At 40.8% G+C, this 26,030-nt stretch overlaps 1 protein-coding gene across 1 annotated transcript; it reads left to right on the top strand.

The window, feature by feature from the left end:
* The first annotated feature begins 1,040 nt into the window (after window positions 1–1,040).
* Window positions 1,041–26,030, top strand: slc4a10a (solute carrier family 4 member 10a). Its single transcript, XM_046856767.1, has 26 exons — window positions 1,041–1,402; window positions 5,979–6,005; window positions 12,489–12,570; window positions 12,706–12,849; window positions 12,931–13,072; window positions 14,908–15,068; window positions 15,181–15,369; window positions 16,522–16,610; window positions 16,714–16,871; window positions 17,001–17,088; window positions 17,183–17,329; window positions 17,813–17,913; window positions 18,285–18,459; window positions 18,541–18,674; window positions 18,796–19,041; window positions 19,121–19,226; window positions 19,818–19,979; window positions 20,111–20,224; window positions 20,329–20,490; window positions 20,583–20,834; window positions 20,923–20,991; window positions 21,294–21,467; window positions 21,545–21,667; window positions 21,761–21,825; window positions 22,095–22,205; window positions 24,169–26,030. The coding sequence occupies exons 1-26, from the start codon at window positions 1,355–1,357 to the stop codon at window positions 24,233–24,235; spliced, it is 3,336 nt and encodes a 1,111-aa protein (XP_046712723.1). The 5' UTR covers window positions 1,041–1,354; the 3' UTR covers window positions 24,236–26,030.

The following is a 26,030-nucleotide window of genomic DNA, read 5'->3' as shown; positions in this document are numbered from 1 at the left end:
GTACTGCTATAAAGCAGTAGGCTCATGCAGCAGGCAGTACCACACATATTCATCTTTTATGCTATACAGCAATAGCAGTTTTTATTTCAAAATTCTGGCAATCGGAAAAAGGTTTATTGAATCATAATAATTAATTAATTCGGACCTCCAAGGCGCATTACACTACACTACTTGGCCAAAGGTATGTGGACACATGACCACATCTCTGAATGCATGGCAAACCTTCACTATTCTGGGGTGGATTTAACTAGATTTTAAAGCATGATTGTAGGAATTTGTGATCATTCATAGTCCCATTACAGAGATCAAGCACTGACGTTAGATGGGGAAGTCTGGGATGCTCTTTCTCTTCAAACTTGGCCAACTAGGTCTACATGTGTCATCAAGATGAGACAGATTTGACGTTTCAAAGAAGGGAAAACTTAAAATTATAGCATATATTATATACTGAGATCAGGCAGTGATGTTAGATGTGGAGGTCTGGGGTTCTCTCGATTTTTTTTCACTTTAACCTTGTCAAACCAGGTCTTCATCGAGCTCACTTTGTGTACACGAGCGTCTTCATGATGGGATAGATATGGCGTTCTAGTGAACTTACAGGAAACTTATTTTATAATTGCGTGCTTTGATATTTTGTTGCAAAGTTTTTAAAGCCATGGTCAGGTGTCTACATACTTTTGACCCTATTGTGTGTTTTCTTTTGTATTAAACGAGCACATATCTCAGCATGTCCTTACCTAAATTAACCACAAGATGTCGCCAGTGCTAGTATATTTTCTGATGCTGATTCACCATGCTGTAGATTTGGTGTATTTCTAAACGTTCATGACACACAAAGAAAAAAAAATGTGCTTTAACAATAGAATAGACAAAAATATCTATATTCAAATATACATAATTTGAGTTATTTCTATATTTCACAGAGGCGCAATGTTGTTTTTTTTTGTTGTTTGTTTTTTTTCAAATAATTATCATTGCAATCTGTTGATTTCTGTCGCACTTCCTTGATTATGTGAAATGCATTCCTGTACCGGGCTTTGCTTCCCTGCAAACGTTCTCCGTGCTCTACTCACACGCCATTGCGTCTCAACTGCTCACGTGCCGAGCGCCCTAGTTGCGTCACACGCGCGCGAGTCGAACGCCAAACGTGAGCCGCAGCGCTGCGCGAGCTGAGAAAAAGATAGCTAGATAGAGAAAGAAACGCGCGCGCTCTCGTTCTCCTGTCTCTCTAGCTCTCTTTCGACCGACCAGCCAATAGTTTTGTTGTCAATGTGCATCTCCTGAAGCTCGAGCAGTGTGTAGCGCGCGATCTCATCAAACCCATTCAGTCCAACATTCAGACGAGGCCAGAAGAATGGACATAAAAGACCAAGGAGCGCAAATGGAGCCTCTTCTACCGCCGGTAAGGAGACACCTTCATGCATCTCATTCTCGTTGTTTTTTTCCCTCATAGGCCCAAGGAATATGAGAGTGCATACAAATAATAAAGATAATAATAATAACAGCACTGTTGCATTTGGGATGAATGTGAAATCTGGTTTGGTGATGAATAGCTCTTTTTAGAGATGTGTCTATATTTCTCTACTGAACTCCTCTGACTGACACAAAACGTGGCACTGGCATCATCTGACATTGCCTTCTTGCTGTACTGTAGTATCAGCAGCCTCCACGTAGCTCCTTCACATCGCATCATGCATGAAACTGGAATTTCATCTGAACCCTCTGAATCCTGCCTCGTGCTCCTGGTCACCATCTCTCATGAAGCAGGTCAGATGCAGTTGTTTAACAAGTGCACAGGCTCTCCAAGTGGACCTCTTAAGCCAACAAGAACCAAAAGATTGACAAGTAGATTATAGATGACGGAGCATCTTCTTATCTCAACCTACATTTGAACATAAACAGAGAGAGAGGAGGGGGGTGGGGGGGTGTTAGAAGCCATGTTCCATGCCCGCTGTAGTAAATGATGGAGATCTGCAGAGCACGAACGTCGCTTCGTGCACCACATAGTGTCAGGATGTGTTGGAGAGATATAAGGTTGCATTGTTTGACTCTCAACTTCAGCACCACAGAAAAGAACAGGGGCACTGCAATACACAGAGCTTCTGAGGAAGTTTGATCAAACACCAAAGGCCACACCAAATGAAATTCAACTCGCACGACACAATCATCATTTTTCACCTTTTGACAATGAGTCAAGCAATACAGCATGGAAGCGAAAAAAATGCATTTGCCACTAAAGCTTTTAGTTAAATCAACATAGCAGGACGTCTCTTTGAAATATTCAACAATGTGTTTGAGTTTGCAGTGAGTAGCTCCCTGTCTGCCAGTTGGCTAGTAATCATTAATTAAGGATCATTTATTCAGTTTTGCCTGACTGATTTATTTTTGGAATATATAAATGTGCTGCCGATTATTCATATCAATTAAAGAGACTCCAAGCAAACAGGGTCCAATAAAAATTCCTGAGCAGCTAAACAGAGCAAATCACTGAAGATTACAGAATTGTCCATGCACTAATGGCCTTTCTGTGTCGGTCTGTAGATATTAGTGGTGGTTTTTGATAGTCCAGGTGGAAAATGTATTGGCTTTAGAGCTTAAAACAGAGCCTGAACCAAAATGTTTGGAGGTGGTTCAGATTTAGGTATTGTTACTTTCAAGTCAAGTTTATTTCTATAGCGCTTTTCACAACAGACATTGTCTCAAAGCAGCTTTACAGAATTTAAGAGTTAAGGTGAACAATGTGTATTTATCCCTGATGAGCACCATGGAGACTGTGGTGAAGGAAAAACTCCCTTAGATGTTATGAGGAAGAAACCTTGAGAGGAACCAGACTCAAAAGGGAAACCCATCCTCATTTGGGTGACATCAAGATTATGTGATTATAGTCTTTAAACAATACAGAACACTGGAGAGTGTGAGAACTAACATGAGCACTGGAGTGTGTGATTATAAGTAATGTTCTTTCTACAGTCTTTTACAGTAGGTTGTGGTTATAAGACTAGGAGCTACTGAGCAACTCATAAAGTAGCTCAACATTTGCGATCATCACAGATCCAACACCAACATTTTCACATCGCTAAGACGGGTTTGAACAGCGATGTGTTGAGGTGAACAAATGTGGGAGATCCAATTCAGGGAATTAATCATGAAGGGTGAGTTAGCCTTTAGCAAGGCCCTTAACTAACCCATATCTGCTCAGTGGTGTAAACTGTATGCTAGAGTATACTATAGTCCAAAGTTTAGTGAAGAAGTATGTTTGAAGAAAACTGCTGCAGGATTAAATTTACCTTTCGCCTGAACTAGGAGACCCAAACATGTTCTAGCATGACAATGCCCCTGTGCACAAAGCCAGCCCCATGAAGATATGCTTTTACTATAGAGCTAAAATCCTATTGAAGACCTTTGGGAATAATGTGAATGCTGACTGCACCCCAGGCCTCCTCACCTCACCTACATCAGTACCTGACTTTGGATATGAAATCTTCACTTTAAAATCTAGTGGAACATCTTCCCAGAAGACTAAATGTGGAAAGGAACGTTCAAAAAGAAGCACATACCCATCTTATGGTCAGGTGTCCACACAAATTTAGCATTATAGTGTATGATATTGGCATCTGGTAAGAGAAGGTCCTTCATGTCAATATCATGTTGCCTAATAATGTTAAATAAAAAGGTGGAATTTCAATATTTGCTAATACAGTAATAATAATAATAATAATAATAATCGTGATGCTTTGAGTTGTAATTCCTTTGTGAGAAACGGAGCTCTTTAGAAAAGAATGCACTCTGGTGTAATTACTCCGATTTTCTATGGAACTCTGACAAAACAAGTCCAATGGCATTTTTTGAACCATCTGATTCCACAATGAACGCTAATAGATGAATCCTTTAAATCTTGAAAGGCTGCTATTGGTTTCACTTCAGCTGTCAGGTTGGCTGTTCGGGACACATAAAGCTGAGGAATCAGTTTGCAGAAAAAGCTGGCAAAAGCTAGAAGTCTTCGCAGATCTTTCACAAATTGGGACGCAGAAAATTCTGTTCCGTTTGTACAGTAATTTATTAGCTTGTTAGTTCATTTGTTTATCCATTTACTCATTTATTTATTCATTAGTTAATTTGTTTATTTGCATATTCATTTGTTCATTAAATCATTTGATCATTTATTATTTAATATTCATTAAATTATTCATATATTCATTCCTTCATTCATGAATTGTTTATTCTTTCATTCATTTCATTTTCATTAATTTATTCATTTGTTTATTCATTTGTTTCTTCCATCTCTTAGCCATATATTTATTAGTTGTTAGACCAATTATTAATTAATTTACTTATTCAATCGTGTATTCATTTGTTAGTTCATTTATTCATTTGTCATCCATTCATTTGGTAATTAGTGCATTTGTTCCTGCATTAGTGTATTGATTTGTTTATTAGCTCATTGGTTTCTCAATTATTTCATTTGTTTGTTTATTTATTTGTCATCCATCCATCCATCCATCCATTTATCTATTCATGCAGTCCTATATTATTTAGTTAGTTCATTTGTTTATTCATTATTCATTCAGTCATTCATTTATTCATTACTTTGTACGTTTATTTATTCATTTGTCATTCATTTGTACATTAGATCATTTGTTCATCCATCCATCCATCCATCCATCCATCCATCCATCCATCCATCCATCCATCCATCCATCCATCCATCCATCTGTTCATTGGCTCATTGGTTTATTCTTTGTTAATTAATTTACTCAGTCTTTCGTTCATTCATTAGTTTGTTCATTTAATTATATATTTATTAGTCATTCACTAGTTTGTTCATTAGTTAAGTCGTCATTTATTTGTTTGTTCATCCATAACTGCATTACGACTGCAGTGGTTTTGGAGTCTTTCCTATCAACACTGTGCATGAAGAATAAGAAGACACCCTGTCTGGAAGGCCACATCTTTGTAGGCCACTCCATACTCATTCACACGTTCATTCCCACTTACACCTTCTTTTTCCCCGGAGATAAGAGAAAACCGCAAGACACCGAGAGAACAGACAGAAATCTGACCTCAGGGTCGAGTCGGAGAACCTGAACTGTGTGCTGCCTGGCTCTCATATGTTTCTGAAAATGCTGAATGTAATGTCATTGAGATGATTAGAGAAGGAAAGTTAATTCGATTTGATGAAGTGGTGAAACAAGAAGCAGCACAGCGTCTTTTGACTACAGGGACCCGGGTTTGACCCCCAAACATGAGTTAATCAGGAAAGTGGTAGCTCAGTGGGTGAGATGTTGGACTTCTGATCATGAGGTTATGGGTTTAAATCCAGGACCACAATGCTTTATTTAAAATGATCATTATATAACAAGCAGGTTTTTGGAATTGATACAAAACCAGTCAAGGACAAATCAAGGTCACAACATTGCTAGAATAGCTTCCATGCTGTTGTATTTATTTTGAGGGTATTTCAGGCACACACATAAATACAACATGGAGATCAAGACCTGTTCACGTCGAACTCTTCTCCTGAACCTTGCAGAAATCTGGTCTAAATGCACTCTGAGTAATTATTGAGAAACCTGGACAATTTCATGTCATTGCACATCCTGAAGGAGGCAGTGTTTCAGATTGTGTGAATGACCATGTCCAATAATTATTGTTGCTCAAGGATGTGGATTGGGTTGCGAATTTATAACATTAAATGAGATGGTCATATAGAGGTCAAATAAACAATTTACATCCAGTTACAGTGTGAACTTTTCCTATTTCCACGTTTACACCAGGGATTCGAAAATATAAATTCTTTTGCTTTGGCATCGCATCGGGTTCAAACCTGTTCGGTTTCATTTTCCACAATCCATAATCTCAGCACAGTGTCCCGAAAGCATTCACCATTTTCATATAAAAAAAAGTGTAAGAATTCTGTTTTGACTTCAACCCAAACTGCATTTGTAGACCGTATTCCCTGTGTCTGTGTCCTTCTGCAGGTCCAGAGCCCTGCCAGCAGTGAAGGGGTGAGTGTGCTCATATTGCCCGATGGTATCTGTGTCCTGCATGGTGCATGCTCAGTGTGCATGAGAGAATGGACTCATTTGATTGCCTATTGATTGCATCACACCCGAGCTTCGGGGGCCGGACTCCGGTGTCACCTAGAAGAGGTCAGAGATGTTTGGCGCAGGCACTATGGAGTCAGATGTAAAGTTGTGATCAGCCATTAATTGAAGGAGATTTCAGGAACGAGATGTAACAGAGTGAGAGAGAGCTCCTGGAGAAAAAAAAAAAGGAAGTGTACCTCTCTGGTGTTTCCATTCAGGTTTTTCATTTGGGAAATCCAAAAATCTGTTTATTTTAGAAAGTACGATTGAAGGGAAATGTGGGGAGTAAGTGATAGAGAGGTTGGTAAATGGAAGAGCTGGCAAAAGGCCACGGGAACAGACGGACACACAGGGGGGAGTTGAACTGCTCTTGTAGTCGTGCTGATCTGAGATCTATGAGACGGATTTGCTCTTTTCTTTCTCACCCCAACCCAACGCATTTTAGTCATATTTACACTTACACGGTGTGAGTATTACTATGAGTCATTATGAATCTGTAAAGCAAATGATATAATAAAAAAAAAAAAAAACTGATCATGTGGAACAAACCTGAGCCTGGCGTTAGCACTACATCTCCCAGAGTGCCTCGGGTGTCTTCACAGAGGACGCTGAGACATCGAGAAGGCACGAGAGAAGAGACAGAAAGGAGGGAGCTCGGCACACACACACACACACACGCAGAGCACCGATCAGACACACACACCCACAAAACACATGAGCTTAGGCTGCAGTCCACGCAGTCAGTGATGTCGATGCTCTAACCTCCTTCCTGATTGGTGGATGGACGACTCTCTTTCTCAAAAAAAAAAAAAACACACACAGGCTGGAGATCACAGTCAGACGGGTTTGCCGCGCTGAAAGGCTTGTCTTGGCGTAAAGCTTGAGCCCGCTGAGAAGTGCCAAAGCTCTTCACCAGCCGCTGAATCAGGCACTAGCTGGCACACAGCATGCAGCAGCGAGCCTCCGAGCGCAGCGACTTTAACTGCCAGGTAGGACCGAACCCTCAGAGTTCCTCAGGGAACCCACTGGGAAAAAAATCTCACCTGACCAACTGTAACAGCTGCTGTGTCCTTGAGCTTGTTTATGTTTGAATGGGTGAGAGATTGTGCCCTCGTTTCAATGTATCAGATTTGTATTTATGTGTAATGAGTTAATTGGATGCTCATTAATTGATTAGACCAATGCGCTCTTTGCAAAAGCTTAGCCAGGGCTTTATCCCGTCTTCTCTTCCCTCCCTTCCTCTCTGTTTCTAGTGCTACAGCTTATCTCTAATTACAATTTTTTCCTCCCTCTGATGGCACTCTCTGGTGTGCCTCTTTCTCTCTCCCTCCTTCCCTCTCTGTCGCTTTGCGATCGCACGCCTGACAGACCGAAATCTCGGTTCGAGCTTCTCAAGGTCGGAGCACTTCATTGATCTCCATTGCGGAATGTGTGCATGAAGAAATGACACATAGAGACCTGATATCCTGCTGATTACAAGGTCATTGTGCTGCCTCTGCTCCCATACACGTGATTCCAGATTCCAGTTCAAGGCGTTGATGTGACCAGGGTGAAGTGTCCCGATTGTGCTGATATGGCACGTGTGTGAGGGAGACACGTCGCCACGTCCTCACGTCACGCCTGCGCGTGGGGCCGAGCGCTCCGGCTTTTGTGAAAGGATACTGATGCTGAGCTCGTCATCGCCATGGCAACCTCGACCATCTGTAGGGATCAGACCCAAGGCTTTCGGCCAATCACGTGGCTCGGATCGCACCCCCTCCCTGCACTGATAATCTCCTCCTTTCGCTTCTCTTGGCTGAGGATTCGGAACAATTGCACAATCCAGAAGAGCGCGCACACACACACACATTCATGCACTCTCTCTCTCTCTCTCTCTCACACACACATACACATATATATGGAACAGATGCATGTAAGGAAATTAATATACAGGCCATGTTGCATTCTGTCACTGGTTTATTAGATCCCCCTGCTGGGTTTTTCTGGATTCTGCGATTGTGATTTGGCCTCACGGCGATGCTGTCAGTCACGCATGGAAATGAGCTTTTTGTACACGATAGACAGTTTCCCCGATTTTCTGCAGCACGAAGAACTGGGTCACAAGGCGTGTGTGTCCTAGAAAACTGCAGAACAATCCGTGTTTTGCTTCCCAGAGAAGATTAGTAGGGATTGATGGTGCACGTGTAGAAGAGAGAACGAGGGCACAGAGAGACATTATAAATCTGTATGTTTTTTTTTAAGGGCGTTTTAAGAATCGAGAAATGCAAGCTGTAGATTTTTTTTTAGAGATATTAAGATCTGTAGGACCTGATCTCCTCTTAGGGTTTGTCTTCCTAGTACTGAAGGACAAAACTTTTCTATATCTGAATGAGAACAATATATGTGATGATGTAATATAGAATAATATTTTTAACATGGAAATAATGTGCTCTTCTGAGATCTTTCACCGATGTCGTTCCACATTTAGTTCCTATTTGCTGTTCGAAGATCTGTCTTCTGGGAAGATGTTCCACTAGATGTTTTGCTTATTCAGACCCAGTAAAGTCAGGTACTGAACGAGGTGAGTTGAGGAGGCAATCAGCGTTCCAATTCAATCTAAAGTTGTTCAATAGGTTTGATTTCAGAACTCTATAGCAGGAGATCTTCCACTCCAAACCATGAAAAGCATATCTTCATAGAGCCGGCTTTGTGCACAGATTTGGGTCTCAGTTCAAGTAAAGGGAAAATTTCATACTTGCATGCCCACAGCCATCATATAATTGTGTTCCATCTTTTTGGTAACATTTTGGGGATGAAGAACATATTTCTGGAAAAGTCAGGTACTTTTGTGCATATAGTGTATATTATGTTATTGGTATGGCGCTATTTTGGTTCTCAGATCCCTGTGTAATGATGCACGGCACGTTTGAATAACACAATTATGCTGTAATTTCCTACACATCATTTCTTTAATTGTATACGCAAGTTTCCCTGAGACGGCGATCCGAAAGGGGAGGTGTTCTGTAGTGTTGCGTAACCCTCGGAGACTCGCTGATCAGCAGCTTTTCACTGATTTGCTGTTCACGCTAAGCCTCTGTAACGAGTGCTGACCCGCACTCGTCACTGTTCAACACAAAAACGCCTACGCACATTAAAATCTTGTGATGGGGATAATGAACTGTAGCTGCAGTAATTTGGGAGGAATTGAAATTCTCATGAAGACACCAGGGTGAGTGTGAAGATGTGATTTTTTCCATATTGTGGTAAAATTACACACAGTGGTTCGATTTGAACACAGTGAAAGCCTTTATTTATCATATTTACATTACAGCACACTGAAATTAGCGTAGCCCTGTTTGTTAGGAAGTTGGGATCAGACTCCAGGGTCAGCCGATATACAGAGCTACAGCAGAGAAGGTTATGGGCCCTGCTCAAGAGCCTAACAGATGCAGCTTAGCATTGCTGAGGCTCAAACTTCTGACCTTTTGATCACTAATCCAGAGCCTAAACCACTTTAGATAGACGTCGAAAAGTTCAACCAGGACTGTCCTAAAAGATTACATGTGCATTACAACCATCTTTTGGCAATTCGATTTGAGAGTAATTGTATCTCGCATCCCTCCACTGTCTTTTATTGTCATCTCAGGAACATATCATGACAGTGATATGTGCGTCCATGTTGGGAATCTTGCCACGTTTCACGGTTTACAAGCAGCTCAGTGGTTAAAACTTCAGGGTAAAGATTAGCCTCTATTAGCGCTTTCTATTTTAAGTAGCTTAAAATAAAAGCATCATTGGATGATTTCCACACGTATATTAGTCTCACGTTCAAGTTTTTGCCTCAAAGGAGTGGAACCCAGTGTGGGCTTATGCTGTTGTACCCCATTCACATCACCATGGTTGTAAAGAGTGGTGATTTGAGTTACTGTTGACTCCCTGTTATATTGTTTTTTTTTATTTCGTTATCGCTCCAGAGGGTGAATACAGTACGTTGCAAATGTAAAATTTGCCAATTATAATGGCAGTTAACAGGACTTGGTGGTCCTCCTTCAAAGCTCTGTCCCATATGAGAGAGATGGAGAACAAGATGGCTTTTATGCAGTGAAGGAGCTTTGTGTAAAAATAACATCAGGAGCAGGTAAGCGTGTGTGCATGCATATTTAATGCTATACAGCAGCATCAAAACATCTCCAGAATATATCCTGTGCCTTTACTGTAACCCATTTGTACCATAGAATGGAAACTTATGTACATAAATCCTCTATAGAGCAACAGCCCTGAAATATATAAGCCTTCAAGTGCTGTAAATGTTTATAAGAATGTGTGTGAGAGAGGGAGTGTGTCCCTGAAGCATACTTTTTTAGGGCAATGGGAACAGAAAGTGGAACGACTGGGGGGATGAGAGGTTTCTGGACAGAGTTCTGGAAAGGTGTGAGGAATTGGGGGAAAAATAAAGAAGCATGTGTGTTACACTTGAGCTCTTTCTTGAGGAATCTTTCTAATAATAGAACAATGGAAGCTGCAGGGTGTGTGTGTGTGTGTGTGTGATATGCTTCAATTAAATACGTGTGTGCATGTGTGCTATTGAGTGACGAACAGGTGTCTTAATCTTTATGAATGGCTTCAAAAAGAACTAAATCATTAAAGCTCTTCGTGTGCTGTTCATGTGTTAAACATCATGCAGCAACAGAGCACGGTGTCCTTCAGATCTCCTCTGTGAGCTCGACAGAACGAGAGCCGAGGTCTCAGGCTGATGATGTCACTGACAGACTGGAAACAATTTCCCAGGGGTTTTGGGGGGGATGTTTCCATGGAGATACCAGGCTCTCATTTATGGCTGTGTCACAGACGTGACAGCTCGAGCACCAGCCACCAAGGCTGGTACAGACACAGAACAGACACATGTGTATCACTCGATCAACACTACGCCCTTTGATACATTAATCGAGACATGTGTTAACGGTCTATTTTTGGTTTGCAAATGGGATCAGGATTGGAGCAGGGATTTAAAAAAACTGGACCCAACATTACAGGAAGAAAAAAAAAAACCCGGCAGCTATTTATGGACTTAATGCGTGCTGATCGTTGACCTTCTTCCTACGCTATCGTTTGAAAAACAAACGCAACGTGGAAGAATTTGCTAATGTTTGTGCGTTCTTTCTATTCCAGCCATTGTAGACAAATGTGTCTGCTAATCGCCTGCATTCTGGTCCATGGTGTAACATCTTATATATTAATTTACTTCATCTATATTTCAAATCTGCTCTGTTATCATAAAGTCAGGCAGAAAATCCTCCGTGGAAATAGTTGTTTAAATCCCAGGGCTGGCTGTAATCCCTCTGTGGATTAAAAGATCCAGATTATAACTTGTAAACTGCTAAATGATGCACACAAAAGCAGTGTGGGGAATCTATTTATGTATGTATGTGTTTATAAAGTTTTATCCCAGAGGTGTTTAATCATGTTGAGTTTAGAGCTCTATCAGAGGCTACTCAAGATCTTCCACTTCAGGGGTTTTGTCATACTGGAACAGGGTCTCCTAGAACCAGATATGGCTGGAAATATCAGCTGTCCCAATACATTTGTCTATATAGTGAAGATATATATATATATATATATATATATATATATATATCCATATAGCATTCTAGATATAACAGGCCGTGGGCTGTACTCATTTCCATGGTGACCATACAGTAAGGTCAACCTCACAGAGGCCAGTGCTTATTTTTGGGACGTTTCCGCCCGTTTCACTCTCCCGACTTTCCTGATTCACCTTGAAGCCCTTCTTTTCAACTGGAAACCGTTTTCTTTCGCTAAGGATGCGTCCACTACATACACTTTAAAAACAAAAGCATTTCGACACCTGACTTGTTCAGCCATATGTCGTTATCCGTTTATTCATTTGTTATAAGTGTCATACAACTCGAAGTAAAAATATTTTTGAATTGAATATTGTGGTCTGACACTTGGGTAGTTATTGTGAAAAAGCTCCAACAGCCTGCAACACTCCTACTTGCCAAAGTACAAAAACTCAATCTCCGCACTATCAGCAGATCTGTGGTGAGACAGATTTGTATCGTAAGTGGGTCTGAAACCAAACAGAAGCTCCTGGATTTGTTCCAGGTTCTAAATGTAATAAATACAAACACTTCATGGAAAGGATTTCTCTGCTACAGTAGCAGATCCGGTTGCAAAAGCCACAGGTCCAGGAATCTCTACTGACTGGAAATGTAGGTTGAGTATACGGATGCAGATGCTCCAAATTTGTGGAAACAGTTTGGACATACAGCTGGAAAAGTCAGATGTGCCAATACTTTTGTCCATATACTGTAATTTGTGTATTAACGTGATCTAAGTTTTGTAAGTGTATATAAGCATGTAAGTAAATTCATTCATGTGTGTGTGTGTCTTCCCATGCAGAGAAATGATGAGGAGGCTGTTTTGGACAGAGGTGGGACTCGCTCCATGCTCAATACCAACTTCGAGAAAGAGGAGCTAGAAGGTGATAAGAATCTTTTTTCATATGACTCTTGCCATCTTAATTTCCAAATCCTTTATTCCTTGTTCCCAAAGTCAGTAGACTTCATGTTCTACCACTAGACCAAATCTGTTCTAAGCACGCTTTTTCCTGATTTAGGCCACCGCACGTTGTACATCGGGGTGCACGTCCCGCTCGGCCGGAGGTCCCACAGGCGACACCGTCACCATGGACACCGGCACAGGAAAAGGTCAAGAGAGAGAGACTCAGGAACTGAGGACGGCCAGGATTCTCCCTCATACAGTAAGAGTTTGAGAGACAGAACGCTTGTTGGATCGTGCTCGTTTCAGCTCTCTGTGACTCGTTCTGCTTCTCCATCTACAGCAGACACTCCGTCTCAGAGGGTGCAGTTTTTGCTGGGGATGGAAGATGAGGATGAGGAGCACATTCCTCACGCACTCTTTACTGAGCTGGATGAAATTTGTCTCCGAGAGGGAGAGGATGCCGAGTGGAAAGAGACTGCAAGGTGCAACAACACACACACACACACACACACACACACACACACACACACACACACACACACACACAGGTGTGTGTGTATCTATCTATCTATCTATCTGTCTGTCTGTCTGTCTGTCTGTCTGTCTGTCTGTCTGTTCAACTAGATATTGTTGAGATTTGTGCTCATTCAGCCCCAATGATGTGTGTTAGTAAAGTCAGCTACTGATGTAGTTGAGGTGAGAAGGCCTGGGGTGCAGTCAGCATTCACATTCATCCCAAAGGTGTTTAAAGGGTTTGTGCATAGGGGCATTTGACATGCTGGAACAAGCTTTGGGTCTTCAAGTTCAAGTGAAGGGCAAAAAATCATGCAACTGCATTCAATTACATAGTGCTAACAGTTCGGAGAAGAACCTCATACGGGTGGAAAAGTGTGTCCCAATACTTTTGCCAGTGTGTATGTCCCTTGAAAGTTAAATCTGGAATTAGATACAGCTGTTAGATTTGATCAGATGTTCAGTCTGTCACCTCTCACACTACATGTGTAGTGTCAACACAATTTATATATCAGCTGTTAAAAATCTCACCATCTGTTCTTCGGATCTTTCACAAACCTTTTAGTTTGGATATTTATAGTTTGTGATGTAGTTTTAGATTTTTTTTATTTTCTATTCTACTTTACTGAACAAAATGTATACTGATGATTTAATTATATAATAGCTTTATTATAAACAATAGGCTTGGAGGGTTTAGTGGGTTTTTGTGATGGAAGATTCGGATTAATACATTTCTCTTAGCGTAATCTAAAGGGATTCATATTGCTAATTGATTCGTGTAACGAGCACACAGTGCATTCTCTCCCCACTCCATTTCCTATGGAAAATAAGCAGTGTGGTATATCGATTTGCTCTAAACAATCGATTGGTGCAGTGAACCAGGCCCCCGCGTGTCCGAGTCCGAGTGCATCCTTCTTGATAAGAGCACGTCGGCCCGTTTTCTGGGAAGCGCAACTAGCCGTTTCGCTGTTGCTATCATATTGTGAATCACGTGTGTTTATGGCTTTGAATTCACGTGTGCTTGTGCTACATTATTTGCATTATTCTGTATACTGTAGTGTCTGGTTGCTGTATTCTCTGGATTGAAAGATGCATCTCTAGCAGATGCTAAAGCTTATAAAGCATGGAATTGGATTTTACCAAATTTGGAGCCAATTCTTATCCACATTCTAGCCAGCTTTCCTCTATTGCATGACAGCCTGGAGAGGTGAAGGATAGTATGTGCTTCCTACAAGACACTTAAAACAGGCCATTATTTTGAACTGCTACTTATGGAATGGCCCATGGACGAGTAACACACCTGAAGAAATCTGCCTTTTTCCACATACATGAGCTCACAGATGCTCATAAGTGGTTATTGTTGCACTTACTGACAGGGTAGAGAGAGTCGTGACATCAATCCCATCCATAAAGGTCTTCAATAGAGTTAAGGTCAGAGCTCTAAAGCAGGAGATCTTCCACTTCAACCCATGTAAAGAATATCTTCATAGAGGCAGGCTTTCAATGTACAATATATATACAATATATATCTCCATCTTTGTGTTTTGGGGAAGAAGCTACAAATAGCTGGTAAAGTCAGGGGTCAAAATGCTTCTGTCTAAATAGTGTAGTTAAATAAGTAAACAGTGTAAATTTTCTCAAAGGTGCTCAGAGGTTAAGTGCGTGTCTGTACGTGTGAAGTTCATGCTTTATTTAGCTTTTTCTAGCATCTTTTTCTTGCGCAACAGAATATTGTTAAAGTAAATTTGGTTGTCTGTCGGACAACAGATCGATCCTTGTTCTCTGTGGTGGTGTGCTGTTGTAGATGGCTGAAATTTGAGGAGGACGTGGAGGACGGAGGGGAGAGATGGAGTAAACCCTACGTGGCCACACTGTCTCTGCACAGTCTGTTCGAACTGCGCAGCTGCATCCTCAATGGCATCGTCATGCTGGACATGAGAGCTCACTCGCTGGAGGAGATTGCAGGTGTAGTAAATAAATAATAAACAACAATACATTTTTCTTACAGTGGAATCGTTGTAGAAAAAAAAACAGAGCTCTGTGATAATCACCGATCTCTTGCTTTCGTCTATTCCAGACATGGTTCTCGACCAGCATGAGATATCGGTCACTATCGGAGAGGAGGTGCGCAGGAAAATCCGCAACGCTCTTCTCAAACAGCACCATCACCAAAACCAGAAGAAACTAGCCAACCGCATCCCCATTGTCCGCTCGTTTGCTGACATTGGAAAAAAGCAGTCAGAGCCACACTCTATGGATAAGAACGGTAATAAGGTTAACTCTCAACATACATGGTGAAGAAAATTTCATCGTGATGTCCAAGTCCAAAGCATCAATCAAACTACTGTTTATTAAGTAATTGAAAAGATAGACAGAGCATATGCTCAGTGAGTCTGATACAGGAAATGAAACATTTTTGGTAGATGATCGTCAAAATATAAGTCAATGCGATCTGATTTGCTCACATTTCTAGATGTGAATAAGTGCACTTTTTGGCCCAGTTTGCCCCCATAGAGTTTGAAACCAAGGGTTGAAACTTCAGACACATTAACACAGAAGCAAATGGTCAACCATAGAACAGTAAGGGATTATCGACCTTATAAAATCTAGACTCTTGTGTCAGTGCAAAGAAGTAGTCCGATACAGCTGCTATAGCATTCTCTTTGCAGTTGGTTTAGCGCTAATAAAAAAGTGTTACAAACTCCATTATATAAAGTTTATAGTTTTACTTTTTTTTCCTCTTCCTATGTTTATTAGAAGTGAGACACGTTCTTTATATATACTTAAATATATAAATTACTCTGGAATTTCAAAAATTATTGTTGGAACCTTCCACTTGGCTATATTCAAGGGAGCTGTCCAGTATTTGGTGCTGAAACCTAAATGTTTGATGTTGATGTGCAGTGATGCTCAGATAGATGACCAGTTCATATTGTTATATTTTATACAGCCTGAACATGTCTATCGCTGTGTAAGTAATGTGCTTCTACCTACGAATAACATAAGTAGCTTTAGACCTGGTTTGTCATCTGTATAATTCATTCGTTCCTTCAGAAAATCACAGCTATGGAAAAATCAACAACAAATCAATACTGCATTAACATGTTTTTAGCCCTGGTCTGATATTCATGAATATCTAATTTTGTATATCTGACTTTTGACCTTAAGAAACTGATTGTCTCATTAAACTTGACCATGTGCCAAAGAAATTATATTCCATTGATCCATAAAGTTTGCTTAAAAACTTGATTGAGTGAACCTGATAATCTTGATGTACATCAGTGCAAAATATCTTGATTCTTGAAGCTATTCATTATTCACTAAGTATTTGTTGATGTTATTTTTTTTAAATAACAAATTATTATTTTTATTTGGATCAAGTGGTAATACAAGTCAAAGTGCTCATTCCTGTTCTCAGGTCAGATGGTGTCTCCGCAGTCACAACCGTGCTGCCCAGAAGGCCGAGGCGATGGCAGTCGAGAAAACAGTGCAGTGGACTTCAGTAAGGTACATCTAGTTCCTACATTCAACCCAATACTGATCTTTTTTAACTAGATGAGCACATAGGAAGTTATCAAACATGTAAATGGACCTCGTTTGAAATCTGCAGATAGACCTCCATTTTATGAAGAAGATCCCACCAGGTGCCGAGGCATCAAATATACTGGTTGGAGAATTGGAGTTCCTGGAGAAGCCAGTGGTGGCGTTTGTGAGGCTTTCTCCAGCTGTGCTGCTTAATGGCCTGGCTGAGGTCCCCATTACCACCAGGTGTGCCCCAAGAAGATCCACTTAAAATCACAAATCTGTAGTAATGGCAGAATCTTGCTTCTATAGAATACAATATGCTTTTGTCTAGCAACCGTCTGTTTTATGGCCCTCACGTGTGTGATCATTCAGATTTCTGTTTATACTGCTGGGACCAATGGGAAAAGGACCTCAGTACCACGAGATCGGACGCTCCATTGCCACACTAATGACAGACGAGGTCAGCGCTGTTTCATGCCATTCCAATCATCTCTTTTTTTGTTTGTTTTTTTTTAGATTGGCACATATTGTGATCTGTTTCACTTTCTTTCAAGGTGTTCCACGACGTGGCGTATAAGGCGAAGGACCGCAGTGACTTGGTGGCTGGAATTGATGAGTTTTTGGACCAGGTGACTGTGTTACCGCCAGGGGAGTGGGACCCGAGCATCAGAATAGAGCCACCCAAGAACGTGCCATCTCAGGTGAAGCCTGAAACACTCTTCCATTTAACACTGGTGTATTTTTTTCTGGTTTGCACTGGTTTTTAATGTTTTTCACTGTTTTTTTATTGGTGTTCACTGGCCCTCACTGGTGGTAACTGCTTGTCACTCAGGATTTGTATGCATGTGTTGATTTATTTATGTATTAATGTATTTATTTTACTAGTTTTTACTAGTGGTCATTGTTTTTTTTACTGGTTGTAGCATTTGTTCTCAACAATGACAAGATTTTGCAAAGAAATAAACCCACAAGAGGGTTTTAATGAGAACATGGGCACACGTGCGCTTTGTTGCCACGGGAACCATGATGCAAATGCTAGCAATGCAAGTGCAATGAAACAACAGAAAATATTGGATATTTAAAAATATGGTTAATAAGCTTAAAAAATAAATTTGGAAAAAAAAAGGATGAAAACATATAAAGCTTGGAAGTAGTTGAGGTTAATGTTGTCTTTGTTTCATCAGGAGAAAAGAAAAATTCCTCCTTTACCTAATGGAGTGACCGAGCTGGGAGAGCCCGAGGAGCATGGAGGCCATGAAGGACCTGAATTACAGCGCACAGGAAGGTGTGTGTGTGTGTGTGTGTGTGTGTGTGTGTGTGTGTGTGTGTGTGTGTGTGTGTGTGTGTGTGTGTGTGTGTGTGGTATGGTGACTTCTTTGTGGTTATCGAACTTGAGGTTAGGTGCAATCCCAGCATAGAAGAGCTGTTTTATTATGTTTACCTCTCCGGCTCTCTCTTTTGCCTCTTCTATCCTCTTACATGCACTGCAAAACCAATCCTGCTTCCAACCTAAACTTTTCCTGACCATACCATCCCATTACCATCCCATTTCTCCTCATGTGATGTTATAATAGGTATTATATTATTCAGGGCTATTCTTTGTGTATAATGTTTGTTGTGGAAGGCAATGCTGACATCGTGCATGTGCCTCTTCAGGATTTTTGGAGGATTAATCTTGGATGTAAAGCGCAAAATTGGTCATTATCTGTCTGATTACACCGACGCCATCAGCCTACAGTGTCTGGCCTCCTTCCTGTTCCTCTACTGTGCCTGCATGTCTCCTGTGATTACTTTCGGAGGCCTGCTGGGGGAAGCCACAGAGGGTCGAATAGTAAGAGCACGATCTTCATCTGCTTTACATCCGCACATGTATATGCTGAAATGAGCTGTAATTCACGTTTATGCCTTTCAGAGTGCTATCGAGTCTTTGTTCGGCGCCTCTATGACTGGGATAGCATACTCTCTGTTTGCTGGGCAGCCTCTCACTATCCTGGGCAGCACTGGTCCTGTCTTGGTATTTGAGAAGATCCTGTTCAAGTTTTGCAAGTGAGTTTTATCCTCAGCACTGGTGGATCCAACCATTTCTGGTCAAACATCAGAACTGTAATTAAAAAAATATGATTGGTGATTTCCTATTTCCAAAGCTTAGTGATGTGTGTTTATTAAGGGAATATGGACTCTCCTACCTGTCATTGCGTGTGTGTATCGGACTGTGGACTGCTTTCTTCTGCCTGGTCCTGGTGGCCACGGATGCCAGTTCTCTGGTGTGCTACATCACCCGCTTCACAGAGGAGGCCTTTGCTTCACTCATCTGCATCATTTTTATCTACGAAGCTCTGGAGAAACTGGTGCACCTGGGAGAGACCTATTCCTTCAACATGCACAATGACCTCAACAAGCTCACCCAGTACTCGTACGTACACACATCCGTCTATCCATCCATCTATCCATCTTCATCTAGACTGCTTTCAATAACCTGTGATTCCTCTCAGCTGTGTGTGCACAGAGCCAAGTGATCCAAGCAACAGCACCCTGCAATACTGGCAGGAGAAGAACATCACTAGCTCTGAGATCGACTGGTTAGGTCTGGATGTCAAGGTGAGGGAATGGCAAAGCGACTCATTCACATTTTCTTAAACTTCATCATATAATGTTTTACACAACCTTGCTGGTGCTCTGGAAGCTGATGGAGAATCACCAGATCCCCAATCTTCTCACCATTGTTGTTGTTGAACGGTACAGGAAATTTCATTTGGTTGGAAAACAGCATGTAATAAATAGTATTCATGGGCGGCGACCTCTGCTGGTCGGAAGGTGTCATTTCTGTTTTCAGAATTACAACAGTGCAAGTTTTTAGTTAATGTGAAGACGTTCAAACAAATCTATATATCTCATTGCACATATTTGAAAAAGACAAATAATACAGTTTTCAGAGAATTAATTTACTACTCTTAAAGTTCTAATTGACTATCCTATTTTTCTTCATTAGTCTGTAACACATACTTTATACAGTATGCACATTGTTGGAGAGAGACAATTGTATAGGATGCCTTTGGAAATAGCTTTCTAATTCATTTAATACTTTTTAATACAGATCAGTTATCATTCATGAACAAAGATGTGCAGGTGTGAGGAAGTTGAACTTTACAGCAGTGTGGTGAAGGTTCGTTGTGTTGTTCTGTGCTGCAGAGCTGTGTGGACCTCAGGGGTGAATTCCAGGGCAGTGCGTGTGGCCATCATGGCCCCTACATCCCAGATGTTTTGTTCTGGTCTGTTGTTCTCTTCTTCTCCACCGTCGCCATGTCTTCATTCCTCAAGGAGTTCAAATTTAGCCGCTACTTCCCCACCAAGGCAAGTGTGTATGCGCTTGTGTGGGTGTGTGTGTGTGTGTAGTTAGTTTTAGCTTCTGTTACAGTATGGGGATATTTATGTAGATGTTTGGGTCCATATTTTCCTGTTTGTGTGTATGTTTTTTACTCCAGGTGAGGGCAATCATCAGCGACTTTGCAGTCTTCATCACTATCGCTACCATGGTGGGGATCGACTTTGCTCTGGGGGTTCCGTCTCCCAAACTGCAGGTTCCTAATGAATTCAAAGTGAGTCATCCAGTGATACAGACTTCACACTGACGAATATGACGACAGTGCTTTTAGCAGTCACTGAGCTTTGCCTTTGTGTAACCCAATCTGACCTTCTACAGCCGACCAGAGATGACCGCGGCTGGATCGTCAGTCCTCTGGGACCGAACCCTTGGTGGACAATCCCCATTGCCTTTATCCCAGCATTGCTTTGTACCATCCTTATCTTCATGGATCAACAAATCACAGCTGTCATCATTAACAGGAAGGAGCACAAGCTGAAGGTACAGGGTTTTTTTCTCAGTCAACAAACTTTCCCAGTCTTCCCAGACTTTCCTGATGAAAACTTAGATTCTCTTGTGTTCACCCTCTGCAGAAAGGCTGTGGCTACCACCTGGACCTGTTTGTGGTGGGCGTGATGCTTGGAGTGTGTTCGGTTATGGGACTGCCATGGTTCGTGGCTGCCACCGTCCTCTCCATTTCGCACGTGAACAGCTTGAAGCTTGAATCGGAGTGCTCGGCACCAGGAGAGCAGCCCAAATTCCTGGGAATCAGAGAGCAGCGCTTTACCGGCCTTATGATCTTCGTCCTCATGGGCTGCTCTGTCTTCATGACTTCCGTCCTAAAGGTCAGTGACTTTTAACCTGTAGTGTAAATGTAATTATTTTCTCTTTTCCCAGTCTTATGTGATTGAATGCTTTTTGTTTTGTCTGTAGTTTATCCCAATGCCTGTTTTATATGGAGTTTTCTTGTACATGGGGGCGTCATCTCTCCGAGGCATACAGGTAGGTGTTACTAGCACATGCACATGACATTCATGCTTTTGTACCCATTGGCTTTGGTTGGGAGAAGTTTACTCTGTCAATTGAAGTGACCTTTACCAATCATGCATGTCTGCAGTCTAATGAATGTGGAAGAGGGTAGATAGCACCTTTTTCGTAGCTGCAGTGTGAAAAGAAATGGAGACAAGCTTGATGCTTTGGGTTTGCATTTCTGAAGAAGTTTTTGTTACGTAGTTACGTTAAAACAGTACGTTATGTATTTCCCACCAAGCTTGCGTTCACGGTGATTTCTATCTCATGTGCAGTTCTTTGACCGTCTGAGGTTGTTTGGAATGCCAGCCAAACACCAGCCGGACTTCATCTACCTAAGACATGTTCCTTTGAGGAAGGTCCACCTGTTCACCATCATCCAGCTAAGCTGCCTCGTCCTCCTGTGGGTCATCAAAACCTCCAGAGCTGCCATCGTTTTTCCTATGATGGTAAATCAAAATCCTTTTTATCTGAAAGAAACAAAGTGTGACATGGTAGTGATATTGAGCTGGTTTTGCCGGCGCAGGTCTTGGCGTTAGTCTTCATCCGTAAGCTGCTGGACTTCATTTTTACGAAGAGGGAACTCAGTTGGCTCGATGACCTCATGCCTGAGAGCAAGAAGAAGAAATTGGAGGACGCACAGAACGAGGTACATTACTGTATCAAATAACGTGACTTGTTGATCAGGAAAATCCAAGTATTTCTGATGGTTGAGTATCTTTTATCTCTGGAATTTGGGCAGGAGACCCACAGTGTGATGATGGAGGATGAGGGAATTGTCCAGGTGCCACTTGAAGGAAATTACAAGTAAGCACTTCTCTCAGGAGGACATTTTCATGAATTCTAGTCAGAACTTGGGTTTTGGGGCCCTGCATCTCATTTACTGCATTTTTTTAAATGTTCTCATTGCATCTCTCTATCCGATTCCCTTTGGTGTGTATCTCAAAAATGAATGAACCGATTACTTTTAAATGATTCCACACGGGATCAAGAAAATAGCTAAAACAAATGTTCTTTAGTCACTTCTAGCATACACCATGACTTTGCTTTTAATGGATTTCTGTCTTGTTTTTAAGGGATGATCCGTCCACAGTCAACATTTCAGATGAAATGACAAAGACCTCTTTTGGAAATACCTGGAAAAGCCTCAGTACGGAGAGCAGCAAAAATGATAAAAGTGCAAAAAGGTTTGTAAATAACTATTCTATCTACTGATATGCAACATGATTAGCTTTATTACACCAACCTGTAGAAGCTTCTGCATAGCCTTAGAAGATTGTTAGAAGATTGCCTGCAATAATAAGCCATTTCAATGAATTTAAAGCTTGCATGTTCGTTCTCTGTGCTATTTATGTGTAGATAATCTCCAGCTGTCTTCTCCATGAAAGCCCACCTGAGCCCTGATCCTGAAACCCCCCAATTAATATGCTCTCCTTTTTAAATCTTTCTCCGATTTTGACTGAATTTCTTATCCCATGTCACCCGGTAGCTCCCTCTCCTAATCTCCCAACTGCTGACTTTCCAAAGGTAAGATGAGCTCCCGCATTTTTTCCCCGTCTCCTCCTGGTCACACTAATGATTTTATACACTTTTTCCCAATAATATAAAAAAAAAAAAAAAAAATCACATTTCGTGTTTTCTTTCTCTTAACTAATTTTAACTACAATCTGATTTGTAATTACTGCTTGCAAAGACATCACTGTAATTGCTGTCTCTTGAACGTGTAGATGTGTGCGTATGCTTGCGTGTTTGTGTTACGTTAACGACGGCGTTTTAGTGCCACGTAAAAAAATACCAGTTACGAGAATAAAGTCGTAGCAATGCAAGAATGCAATCGTAATTTTTTGAAAAACATGTTACTGAAGAGACTATGAGGATGATGATCACAATATTTCAGACTGCACAAAAGTGGCGATCTCCTCAACTCCATGCTGATGCGCCAGAAGACATGATTTTATTTTAATATTACCGCCAAATATTACGACAACTTTATTCTTCAAATAGTTTGATTTTGAGTTCATTCTCGTTTTTCGCTACGACTTTATTCGACATATGACGTAAATTGCTTTTCGTTTGTTTACATTTTATTTACCGTGACACTAAAATACCGACGTAAAAATAAAAGCATGATTTGTCAGGGTATTTAAATGTTTACTTTAACTGCTCTCCTGTCACACACCGTGAGTTAATTGTAAAAAAAAACAAAAAAAAAACCTTAATTGGATCCAGAACATATTCTGAGAAAACTGGGCATGAAGCAGGAATATACACTGGCATCACATACACTCATTCACACTTGGCATAGCCAATCTACCTACATGCAAGATTGGAACATGATAGGGTGAACCACAGTTTTCTCAAATCGAAAATGTACCGTCTTGCTGTCCTCTGAGAAACATGAGAACCAAGAAGAACCACATATGGCTGGAAAAATCTCCAAAAGCTCAATATTTAAATAGACAATAATCGTTGTGTCTGTTTTTGTCTGGTATAGTTTGTTTTGTCTGGTATAGTTTGTTTTGTCTGGTATAGTCCAAGTTAAATGTATAGTGTTAATTCTGTCTGTACTTTTGAGAGTCACCAACATCTGGAACAAATTTCCTTGTGTCAACACACTTGGCCAATAAACCTGATTCTGACTTTTTGTCTAAACAGTGTATACAAACTGTACATACATACACAATATGGACAAAAGAATTAAGAGACACCTGACCATATGTGGTTCTTCCCCAAATGGTTTCCCCAATTTAAAGGCCATGGTTTTATAGGAGGTCTTTGAAAACTAGGAGACCCCAACCTGGTCCAGCATGACAACGCCCCTGTGCACAAAGCCAACTCCATTAACATATGGTCTCCTGATATAAATCTCAAATTCTTGGTGCTGACTGCACCCCAGGCCTCCTCATCTCACCTACATCAGAATCTGACTTTTCTACCACCCTTGTGGCTGAATGATCACAAATCTCCACATAATTTAGTGGAACATCTTCCCTGAAGAGTGGAGGTTATTGACCAGAAAATTACCAAAATTATTTTGCACACATTTTTAAATTATATTATTTATTCTCATTCCTTCGTTTTGGTGTTTCGATTCGATTTGTTTGTTCCTTTCTGTATTTATCTGACCCTCTCTTCATTCTCACCCTGTAGCGCTCCAGAGAAAGACGTCAGGAAGAAAATAGGAGACTGGAACATTGACCGAGAGACGAGTTTGTGACACTTTTGTTTTGTTTTTAAAGAACATAAGTATTGTGCCACCATACAACACTCATGTGTGTTTCACTGTAGCTCACTGTGTGTGTGTAACACTGTTCTCACATTCCATTTGACAGTGTATGTGTGTGTGTGTGTGTGTGTGTGGCTGAATGCCTGGAAATACGTGTGTTTGTAAAGGAGAAAGCTTTGCGTGAGACCCTTTTACAGGCGAAATATACTGACTTTTAGGAGTTTTACATTTGAAGCTGCTTCGGTTTGAACCCCAGAAGTATTTTTTATGTTTTTGTATTTTTGACAGTAGCTTTAACCTTTTCGAATATCCTTGTCATACAGTATGAAAGAGATCTACGAAAGGAAAACGGTCAGGTGACAAATTGTGTGGGGGGAAAAAAAACGATGGCGGTCGGACTTCTGATTGGGATTGAAATCCGAGCGAGTTGCCGATGCCTTTAACGAGGCCCTTAACGCGCAACTGCTCAGTCGTATAACGACGAGCGATCGCTTTGGATGAAGACGTCGTCTGCCAAATGCTGCCACGTACAGTAACGTTAATGGTGTTTGGTCGTGTTGAACCGTCAATGTACCTTCAGATTGTGTTTACAAACATCTCTGGAATTTTACAGAAAGGAGAAACTACCATTTTAATAAAAGATATAATACCCGTAATAGGTGTTTTGACGATGGTGGTGGTTCAGAGTGTTTCGCATTTGACTTTGACTTATGGTCCAAAGCCATAGACTTTTTCAGCTGAGAAATTTTTCATCCCACGATAAAGCAGCTCATTTTTTCATCATTACCAGCAGAATTTATTTCCCACCTTTAATTTGTCACCTGTCTGTACATACTACTGTGACTGTGGACATCAATCTTGATATATATATAAAACATTAAGTTCAATTCATATTTTCTGACTCCTGACAGCCAAAATGATCTCTCTACGATATATATCATAGTAGTCCATGTGAATAGCTGTACATAAATGTCCGTCTGAGCGCGTGAGCTATTTCATTCAGCATACTTTCTACACACTTTGTATGTTAATGCTAACTGCATTTGTTTGTACAAAAAAAAAAAAATCAAAAAGAAAAAAAAAGACCACTATTTTTTAAGCATCGTTTTACGAACCATTTTATCTTGTATAGTGTTTTTTTTCCTTCATAGATTTACTATTCACAAATTTTGAACATAAAATCTTTTTAGCCAACATCCTGCATAAGATCGCAAATACCGAGTATTATATATTTAGCTTAAAAAAAACACGTATTTCGTAATACACGTGTTTATACGTATTCACTCGTGCGTGCAGGAGAAACACTGACGAGAGATGAGATGCAATAATCCTTAATAAGAGGGGCATTATATCACGAGAAGAAAAAAACGGTCGTGTGTGTTGTTTGTGTAATATGTAAAAAAAAATGGATGGATAAATAAATCATTTTAAGAGCGTTTATTTCACGTGTAGATGTGGGAAGGAAAAAAACGGATGTGGTCGTGAGGTAACGTTTCCATGGTGACGTCATCGGTTCTGTAACGTCTTTGTCGCCGTTATATTGATGTATTTATTCAGCTACTTTTTGTTGGTGTAAATATTGCACTTCTTTAAAAAAATCGTTGATGGTGTTGAAGGATGGCCAGGCGACGTTTTCTTATATAAGATATACGATATACGGCGCATAATCGTATTGTTAGGTCAATAAAGGGAAATGGCGTACGGGGAGGGGGTTCTTTTCTCTGACGCACCGCTGATGTGTAAACACTGTATCATCTGAACACATTAAAATGATGTACAATCTAAA

The sequence above is a fragment of the Silurus meridionalis genome, chromosome 9 (assembly GCF_014805685.1).
Source record: "Silurus meridionalis isolate SWU-2019-XX chromosome 9, ASM1480568v1, whole genome shotgun sequence".
Classification (NCBI taxonomy): Eukaryota; Metazoa; Chordata; class Actinopteri; order Siluriformes; family Siluridae; genus Silurus; species Silurus meridionalis.
This window is presented reverse-complemented; position numbering and strand designations above follow the sequence as displayed.